This window comes from Vulpes vulpes, unplaced genomic scaffold, assembly GCF_048418805.1.
Source record: "Vulpes vulpes isolate BD-2025 unplaced genomic scaffold, VulVul3 Bu000000626, whole genome shotgun sequence".
Lineage (NCBI taxonomy): Eukaryota > Metazoa > Chordata > Mammalia > Carnivora > Canidae > Vulpes > Vulpes vulpes.
The window spans coordinates 1,791,580-1,801,626 of record NW_027325669.1 but is presented as its reverse complement, the minus strand read 5'-3'; the positions used below and the strand labels follow the sequence as shown (position 1 = coordinate 1,801,626).

The 10,047-nt window shown below is 39.1% G+C and overlaps 1 protein-coding gene across 1 annotated transcript; it reads left to right on the top strand.

Moving 5' to 3' along the window:
- Positions 1-937: 937 nt before the first annotated feature.
- On the top strand, positions 938-1,862 carry LOC140596445 (developmental pluripotency-associated protein 4-like). The gene is made up of 2 exons (XM_072745079.1): positions 938-971; positions 1,019-1,862. The coding sequence occupies exons 1-2, from the start codon at positions 938-940 to the stop codon at positions 1,852-1,854; spliced, it is 870 nt and encodes a 289-aa protein (XP_072601180.1). The 3' UTR covers positions 1,855-1,862.
- Positions 1,863-10,047: the final 8,185 nt, after the last annotated feature.

The window sequence follows — 10,047 nt, the reverse complement described above, 5'->3', positions numbered from 1 at the left end:
CGTCTTTTAATTAAATGCATGTCCACTGGGAACTCAAGTGTTCTGCAATGTCAAGATGTCTTTGCTCCTATGTATGAAATTTCTGGTTGTTCTGTGTAGATACACAGAAATGCATTCTGTTTCAATGTATAGACACATTTTACACATTTTACTCACATTTTAAAATTTGCATTGGCACAATTTTATTTTTTTTATTTTTTTTCATTGGCATAATTTTAAATGTTTTAGATAGCACCTAAATGAACTTTGAAATATTTTACTTTCATCGGTGTTAAAATGGCATATGCTGGGATTGTAGATACACAAGATAAATAAAATACATAGGTGATGCGAATATATCTCAGGTACATAGCAAGCATAAATTTTAAAAAATCTAAAAATTATAAAAATAGCACAATTAGCCATTTTGTCATAGCTGTAATAGATTATACTTCTCAAATAATTATTCAAATTATTATGGGATTTACCTGGAGCAGTGAATAAGTGTGCCCATCAGTGACATGCAGAAGAGCGTGCAAATTACAGCTTCATTTGAAAGCCTTCTTAACATTTTGATTAAAACACTTATTTAAATGTTTGCTTTAAAACACATGTGGACTGTTCTACAAAGTGGATGCTGACATAAGATGAGGTATATGTACCACCAAAAATATCAGTTTCTAGGGAAGTATTTGAAAATGCATGCCAGTTCATACAAGACCCAATTAACAGTAGAAATAGTTGAATAGACTTCCATAACAAGTGGTAGTGGATGAGAGTTATTCAGGCTATTAAAATGATAAATTAAAGAAGATACTTCAGATTGTAACGGCATTCCAGGGTTTGGGTGGCTAAGGCAGAGCTGTGCTATTTCATTTTATTCTAGAAGAATGTAGTACAAATGAGATTCTGGATTTCAGGAGTAAGACTTTCTGTCAACCTTGACTTCCCTTTGGATATGGAGAAAGCAAAAGGCAAAAAGGGCTCCACGAAGTGGGCGGGGGGGGGGGAGACTATCTGGCTGGCCAATCCCAACCTGCATTGGAAGAAGCCAAAGAGAAACAGCAGGTGTATGGTGAACCAAAGTTACCAGGAACCTCAGCAAGTGGGACCAAACGGAAGAGATCTATGAAAGAAGGCAAAGCTTCCTGTTCAGAAAAGACGGCACAAGAGAGTACAAGAGTAAGAATTGGGAAGAAAATCCCAGTTCCTCCATTACCTTTGAAACTACCACCAGCCACCTTGCTTCACCAAGATATCCTGTGGGCCTGGTGCCAAGAACTCCAGCTGAGTACCAAAGGCCAGAAATTAGATGTATATAAGCGAACCTGCGAATATGCTTACCCAGATCAAAAGAAGAACTTTCCTGTCACCACAGAGGAGGCCAAGATTCTCACCCAGACACAAAGAAGGGTGATGATGGACAAGGGGGAAATGTCTCTGGAAAGTCCTGGAACAAAGATACCTTCTGATGGAACCTACCCTCCTGAAGTGGCTGCCCATCCTGAGGGGTCTGATGCTCTCCTGGAGGGGGTCAATACTGTTGTTGTGACCACTTTGGCCCCAGATTCCATGTTTGCCTCCTGGTCCAGAATTGCAGCCAGGGCTGGGAAGATGGAGACAGTGGCATCGCCACAGGAGGCCCACGGTGCCAAGTGGTGTGTGGTCCATGGGAGAAGCATGCCTGCAGGCACAGAAGGTTGGGTTCACCTGCAATTTCATGCAGGACAAACCTGGGTGCCTGAAAAGCGGGGGAGAGTATGCGCCCTCTTCTTGCTCCCCGCTTGTAACTTTCCACCCCCACAGCTGGAGGACAATATGCTGTGTCCCAAATGTGTTCGCAGGAATAAGGTGTTAATGAAGAGCCTCCAATGAACTTTCAATAGCAGGAAAAGGGACACAGCTATGATTATAATCAATGGTACAAAGAGAACTACAGTCAACTCCGTGGTGACACTGATGGCCAGGCTGTAGGCAGCTCACACCCTCCATGCTGCCTGCTTACAGGGACACAGGCTAGTGCATTGCAGATTACCCTCCAACCTCCACTGGGGCCTGCGGCTTCATGGGTTGAGATGCGGGAGCTCTTAGATTTTAAATTGGAAGAGCATTTCAGAAATTACCATTTCTTCTATTTAATAAGAAGAAAAAGTCATTCATACTACCAAACGTTTACCCTTCTGAAATAGAAGTGACCTTAACTTCTTTTAAAGTGGGAATCTGAGCCTCGCCTGGCAGAGGGTTTGGGGGTGGGGGGTGGAGTGGAAAGTACAGGTGTGCTTCCACACTGGATTTCTCTGCAATTCCAACTCCTCCAGAGACAGCTACACCTTCTTAGGTTCGTGACTTCAGGCTGTTGAGTATTTTAAACCAAAGGGAAAGTTGTTATTCTTTCCCACTCCCCAAAACATACTCTTAATATAGAAAACATTTTTTGATGTTTTCTTAATAACCTGAGACCTCTATGGTATGTCTCTGGGATAATAATGTGGAACACTTTGCGGGTATTATTTCTACTTGTAACTATCATGTGTGTTTCTACTGCTTAAAAATATTTAAGGGTACTTCTGAATCATAAATTCATAATGTATTGGATTTTAAATTGTATATAAGATCATCTATTGTATATAGGAGGCCATATGCATTGTGGGCAAATTCTTAATATTCTTAACTCAGAATTAAGCTAAAAATCATGGTTTTCTTTGGCATGATTCGTTTTTTTTTTAAACCATTCAAATGAAGTATGAGTAACATTTTTAAAAAAGCTATACGTTTAATGTATATAATTTGATGAGTTTGGTTCATTTATAATTTTTGTGTCCTTCCTAAATTTATAGTCCTGCAGTTCTTAGAAAAGATTTTTTTTTCACTTGTGTTCTTATGGCAGTTTCCAACATTGTTTTATTGTTGTGGATTTGGAGATTCTGAAAAATTTTTCCCCCTCTCTAATGTACTGGAAGGAGTAGGAGAGTTAGAAAGTTTGTAACCATTAGGATATGGACAGATTTGGGCAAGAATCCTCAATAAATGTTAAAAATGTTAAAAAAAAAAAAGAAATTCTGGAAAATCCCAATTGTAGGCTTTTATTAAAGCCTATATCTGAGTGTGTATGTACTTTTAAGTGTTTTGTTTTTTGTTTTGTGTGTGTGTGTGTGTGTGTGTGTGTGTTTTGCTTTGTTTTGTTTTGTTTTGCAGTGGGGGGATGACAGTTCAGGTTGCTTTGGCCCTATAAAGCAGGAAAAAAATTCCACTCAGAATTGAGTGATCATAGGAATTTATTGTTTGACTTATTTGAAAAGTCTGCAGGTATTGTGGGCTTCAAGCATGGTTTGATCAGGGTTCTATGACTTGTCTATGTGATTGCCTTCACTTTTCCTCTTTAAGAGTAAGCTTGATTCCAGGCATCTTCCATTATCATAAAACAAAGGTTGCAATAGTTCTGAATGTCACATTTCCGAATACATCTACTGGAGAAAGGAACCTTCTTTTTCTTGTCACCAAACAGAAATACTCAGGTTTGCTTTTATTTGTCTATCTTAGGTTTTGCCCACATGTGTATTGTTCACTGAGGTCAATGAAATGACCTGCTTGGATTAACTGAGACCTGGGTTGCTGACCATTTACTACCCTAGGGTTTGTCACAGTGTGGTGTTTAAGTCAATTCAACACAAAAGCCATGGCCCCTGAAAAATGGACTAGGAAAGGAATAAATGATGGAGAGATCCCTACAGCGTCTGCTCAGTGGGGGAATGTGAACTAGGAACCTAGAAAAATAAATAGGGCCCCTGTCATGTCAGCCTCAGCATAGTTTCCGGGCTTGTAGTTATGGGAGGACAGAAGGGATTTTGTCCATTTCCCAATTGACCTCTAAACTAAAGAACACATTTTTTACAGAATTAAGAAACATTCTAATCGTCATAAGACTTGAAATAGAGCTGGAATTGCAAGGATTGCAAACATGGAGTAATGATAATGACCTGCAGTTCTAATTAATGTAATTAATTTGATTCCTGCCCCTCAGGTGCTGTCTCATCTTTATTCAGATGCCGGTGATCTCAAGGAAGACGTCTTGATCCACTCCACTTAAGAAAGCAGCATCTCACCCAGCAATTCCAATTCACTTTCTCTGCTTGGTTTCTCCAACACAGCTGGACATTTCTAAAGTACTAGTTTATTTCAGTGTGTAGTGTTCATTTCTCTCTTGTAGAAGATACGCTCCACAAGGGCAGGGCACATTAGACTGTTTTGAACATTTGATCGTAGTAATGCTTTCATTGTCTAGTAAATGCCTCAAGTAGAGATACATTACCACGTATCCTTTTATTACGTTACAATAGCACTTTAAGTTTATAGGGATAGCCATTTTACTAAAGATTTTTAAGGAAGATAATGGAACAGAAAAGCATGCACATATCTTTCTGAGGATGCCATGCCTGATGCTGTTCCTAATCGAAGACACTGCCAATTTCTTCTCTTCATCCAAGGGCAGTGTGTTAGTTGACTCTGGCTGCTGTAACAAAATGCCGCAAACTGGAGGGCTTAAACAACAGAAATTTATTTTTTTGAGTTCTGGAGGCTGGAAGATCAAGGTTCTCGTCAAATCAGTTCCTGGTGAGGACTTTCTTCCTGACTAGCAGATGGCCACCTTCTTGCTTTGTCCCCACATAGTCTTTCTTCAGTGCATGGAAGCAGAGAGAGCGAGAGAGGAGGCACGCACATGCAAGCTACCTGTCTGATGTCTCTTCCATTAAGGACACTAATCCTTTCAGTCAGGGCCCCATCCTTAGGACCTCATTTAACCTTACCTACCTCTTTCTTTCCTCCAAATACAGCTACCCTGGGTTAGGGGTCAACATATGAATTTGGAGTGGAGAGTTGGGAGATACAAACAGTCCATAACAGGCAGTTTACCTGTAGATCCAGTGTCTAGAAAGAAATTGGGCTATCAAGCCTTAATTTTTTAAAAAAGATTTTATTTATTTATTCATAAGAGACACACACACAGAGAGAGAGAGAGAGAGAGAGAGAGAGAGAGAGAGAGAGAGGCAGAGACATAGGCAGAGGGAGAGGCAGGGTCGCTGGGGGGAGCCTGATGCGGGATTCAATCCCAGGACCCCGGGATCACAACCTGAGCCAAAGGCAGATGCTCAACCACTGAACCACCCAGGTGCCCCTCAAGCCTTAAACTCTATGTGATTTTACTAATCAGATCCTCTCATTATTGAAATGGGAGAGTTCATGAATACTTATTCCCCTTTATCTTTAAATGCCAAAATGAAAATAGATCAGAAGCTTAATTGACTTTTTAGCACTTAAGCAATGCTTAATATAAACCTAGGACTCAACTGGACCCTGTCTAATGCAAATTGAAATTGGGTGGATCTAGCTTTTAAATGCACAAAATGGAAGCATTTGCTACTTTACGTATTGACTTATGTGAAGAGAACTTCCGATAGCCTATTACATTTATTTGTCATTAATCATCTCATTTCATGACAGCCTTTTAGAAAAATCTAGTTTAGGATCAGTCCATTGTGCTACATATGTGCACTCATATGTGCGATCAAGAGGGCAATGAAATAACCAAATCCTATCGGCAATTCTGCTGACCCATTAAACTGAGCACTGGAGATGGTGTTGTAAGTTCCCCAAGCAGTATTTAACTATCTTCTCTGTAGTTAATACTGTCTACCCAGATCTCAATTAAGCAGCTTTGTTGTGTGGTGGAGAGAGTATGGCATTTGGAATTGGAAGGCCAAGGTCAGATTTTAGCTCCTCTGTAAACTATGTGAGGAAACTTCCTCACAGGAAACTGTACATGTGGTTCAGTTCCCTCCATGTCTCAGATCCCAGTTGATTCCTAGGAAATCCAACAAGTATTTGTTGGCTGAATGTAAAATCCTCATATATTTCTAGTAATGTCTTTTAAATGTAAACTTTTCATTTTTAGGATGCTTTCTTATGGCTTAATGTATAATCAGTACATCTAACTCAACATAGACTATGATCCATATGATCCATACAAAATATGTTATGGATACAAATAGAAGAGCCATTTTCACCACTGCATGTCACAAAGTGTGTCTTTCTTTAAAAATAGATGCTTAAGTACTGATTCCAGGTGTTGGCTAATTTATCCTAGGATTTTAGGCTCACATTTAAAGTAGTATGACGACATTTAATTAGCTGATTTAAGAGGTTCATCACTTTTCATTTTAATCAATAGCATACCTGCATACATACATACACCCACATGCACACACCAGTAATTTGGTCGCTCTCCAAATTACAATCATGCCTTATAATAAGTGTTAGAAACGAAGTTGTTTTTTGAGTTAATGGTTTTTCTGACACAACACAATTGATGTAATTGCAAATTATATTTTATAGTAGATGAAAAAAATGCTCATTTTAATTTAGAAATCAACATTTGTTAAAAGTAGTAATCCACATTTAAAAATTTAACGCAATGCACATTTAATTTTCAAAACATTGCTCCAGGCAGTGGCTTGACATTTCTTATAATTGATCAGATTGCTTTTCAAAATTAAGCTAAAAATTAATTTACTATAGTAAATCCTTGAAAACACTATGAGTATCATCCCAAACGCCACAACCGTCCTTAATAAACGCCTTTCTTCTTTTTCATCATCAGTGTCATACTTATTCTTAATTGCTTTTTAAGCTTATGTCATAATCTTAGCAATTTAAGTCAAATTAACATGATGGCTCAGATGGCAGCTTTAGCAAATGCTCAGAAAATGTACATAATACCATTTAAAACTACTGTGCTAGATACTAGATTTGGATTTTCTGTATAAAATATAATGTATTATATGCAAATATATTTCATATAGTAAAAAATATGAAGTTCCACTTGAGTGCATATGGTATTACATTCAGTTCTTACATTTAGGATGCCGAGTTTTTCTGGGCACGTGATTTTCTCAATATTTAAAAAGTAGGGTACTGTAAGTTTCCATGCTTTTTGCTTCAGGGACTGATTCTTTGATTCATTGACTGGATCATTGATGCCGATGTTTATAGCTGGTATTGTTTCTTAAGTTCTACTGTACCATTGAGAACTCATGCAAGTTCTCCCTCCCGTATGACAGTGACCTCCCTCATGCCCTGAGCTCTTCAACCATTATGGATTGTACCATGTATTTGACAGAATATGCCGTTAATTGTTTATAGTTGTTTTTTGGTTGTCCCTGACTAAATTGTGAGCCTTTAGTGAGCTGTGACCCGTTCCTGTATGTTGGTATAGAACAGAGCTTTACTTTATCCTTGTGTACACCTGGTGATAAGTCAGTATTTGGTGGTGATGATGGAATGTTACTTGCAGTTGGAGGCCTGATTCTACCCTGACTTAGTACTTTTGCCTCTTTTCCCTGGCATTAGATAGGCATTTCTACCACGGCTTATTTCTTTATCATTTGTTAGATTCATGCTTTCAGGATATCCAAAGAGGTTGAGTCAGTTCAGAGTTAGGTAATGACATTAGGAACGTGTTTCTTGATTTTTGAAATAACCTTCCCAGTATAGAGTCTAAGAAAAGATGACTAGGTTTGAATCTTGCCAGTTTATTGTGACACACATACACTTTCAGAATTTAGACTGTCCTGAAGATTCATCTTTTTTTTTAAATTAATTTTTATTGGTGTTCAATTATGTTTGATTGTGTTATGTATGACTTTATATCACTTTGAAAGTGATATGATTCCATGGAATGCTAGAATAAGTGGAGAGCCCATTTAGAATTCAGTTGTATTAAGAGGCATAAAATAAGGTTGCCACAGTTAAAAATCTCATCATGGAAATATCCAGATTTTCCATCATATCACAGAAAGTTTGTACTGTCGCAGTTTGCATAAACATTCAAATATTAGCTCAGTTCTCAACGTGTATCACTCCCAGGGACTTAAGTTCTAGGAATCTTCCTTCCATGAAAACCACAGATTGGGATCCCTGGGTGGCGCAGCGGTTTGGCGCCTGCCTTTGGCCCAGGGCACGATCCTGGAGACCCGGGATCGAATCCCACATCGGGCTCCCGGTGCATGGAGCCTGCTTCTCCCTCTGCCTGTGTCTCTGCCTCTCTCTCTCTCTCTCTCTCTCTGTGACTATCATAAATAAATAAATAAATAAAAATTAAAAAAAAAATAATCCAAGGAACTTTTAAAAATAAAAAAAAAAAAAAAAAAAGAAAACCACAGATTGAAGTGTTCCCAAGCAGTCTCAGTGGTGATAATTCTGACACCTTTCCCTTCTTAGTGGACTTGGGCCATTATGGCTCAAGTTAATTCCCTCTGAATCATTTTGGATGTTTTATTGGTAGTCGTCAGTACTCTCCACTTTCAATGTCTTTTGTAGTAAATACACATAATGCAGTTTGAAACTGCTGAGCTTCTGGTCATGTAAACATTGTAATGAAAGTACCCTTTGTATTTCAGTACAGATCAGTTCTGCTGAAATCTTTATAAACTGTAGTCCAATGGATCCATGTTCCAATGGGATGGAGTAAATAACTGAAGAAGGATGGAATAATTTTAAGAGATCTTGGTATCAGATTTGGCATGTGTAGTTGATTGTTCAAGGGCTAGCTAGTCTGACGAGTGCAAGTTCTCAGTGCCTTACCTGTGATTTGGAGATGCATGAGGCTCTGAAAACCAAAGGTTCTTTTATATGTTCATGGAAAAATCATTAGGGACCACATCTCACCTGGACTGATGCACAGTTAAATATAGTCCCTGTTCATCCCACTTAATGTGAATGCTCACATTTTGGCTTAGAAATATCAACAGGCTTGATTATGAGTACTACTCCAGACCTTGCTGGGAGTAGTATGTAAAAATGGTCAATGCAGCATGTTTCTAAATCCAAGAGCAAATGAACATGGAAACACTTACAATTCCAAGGATACAGATAACCAACTGGGGAGCCTGTAAAATATGAGAGTTAATAATTGGCTCTGCTAAGGAAATGATGGGGTTGTGATCAGGCTTGCGAAATGTTGCTGTGTTTTGGGAAATGCAGAGATGTTGGTTCCTGTTGCTGACTTTGCTGTGAAGGGTGGTGGTTTATATTTTCCTTAGTGTGAGTGCCAATGATAGAGGGATGAAAGAAAGCAGGTGAGGCCAACGTGGTGGACAGGCCAGCCAGGAGGGGGAAACAGTAAGGGAGAATGTCTAGTTGTAGCGGAAATCAACTTCTGGTAGCTCTGGAAAGCGCCACAGAACAGTTGGCATGAAACTTGTTTGAAGGCCCAGAGCCACAGAAAGGTCCTGAGGGGATCCGGTTCTAAATGAAAGAATTCCCAGTGAAAGTTAGGGTTAGTTTAAGCAGTGATTGATCTTAGTACTTACTGTGCTGCATTGTGACTGCTGTTTCTATCTCTGCGCCCCGCTGGACCGTAAACTCTGATAAGCATCACAGTTTTCCATCTCTGAGTTTGGGGGAGGGGTGCTCAGCTCCTGGCACAGGGCCTGCCAGGTGGCAGGTGTTCAGTAAATGCTTGGGAATAAGTGAATCAAGCATGTTTTGTTATGCTCCAATAACTGTAAGTCTGCACATTTTGTTTTAAATGTATGATGTTTAATGTGGTGCCATAGAGTAGGAAAAGGAAGAAGAGTGGCCACATGTTTCTAGAATCCCTTTGGACAGAGAAGTGGGATTGATTTTCAGACTGCGGTGCTTGTGCTGTCCCATCTCAATGTTAATATAGCGTGGTACCCTACATCTGATGAGAATATCTGTTGTGAGGAGCAGCTATTACTAATGGAATATTTCCTGTTTTTCTTTTGTACCAAAGTGGAATGTAAGGGAGAGAACCATTGTAGAAAGCAGCATATAACCTACTCAGACACAATCATGAATAATACAAGTTAATTTATAAGCTTAGCAGTTCTAATAATAATGGCCGTGTTAATATATATTTGATAGAAAAAACATGGCATGTGTTTCCTTTTGGTTAAGTAAGCCCATGGGAACGTGCAGACGATGCTCATATGCCTTTGTTCCTGGGTCTTGGTGCATGCAATTTGTAGACTGAGTCTCAAGGGGAAACAT

What these genes read in the sequence shown, in the direction of transcription:
- LOC140596445 (XM_072745079.1), top strand. Translation starts at nt 938, where the DNA reads ATGGAGAAAGCAAAAGGCAAAAAGGGCTCCACGA. An exon ending in AGGCAAAAAGGGCTCCACGA is followed by an intron (nt 972 to 1,018) that starts AGTGGGCGGGGG and finishes AATCCCAACCTG; the next exon opens with CATTGGAAGAAGCCAAAGAG.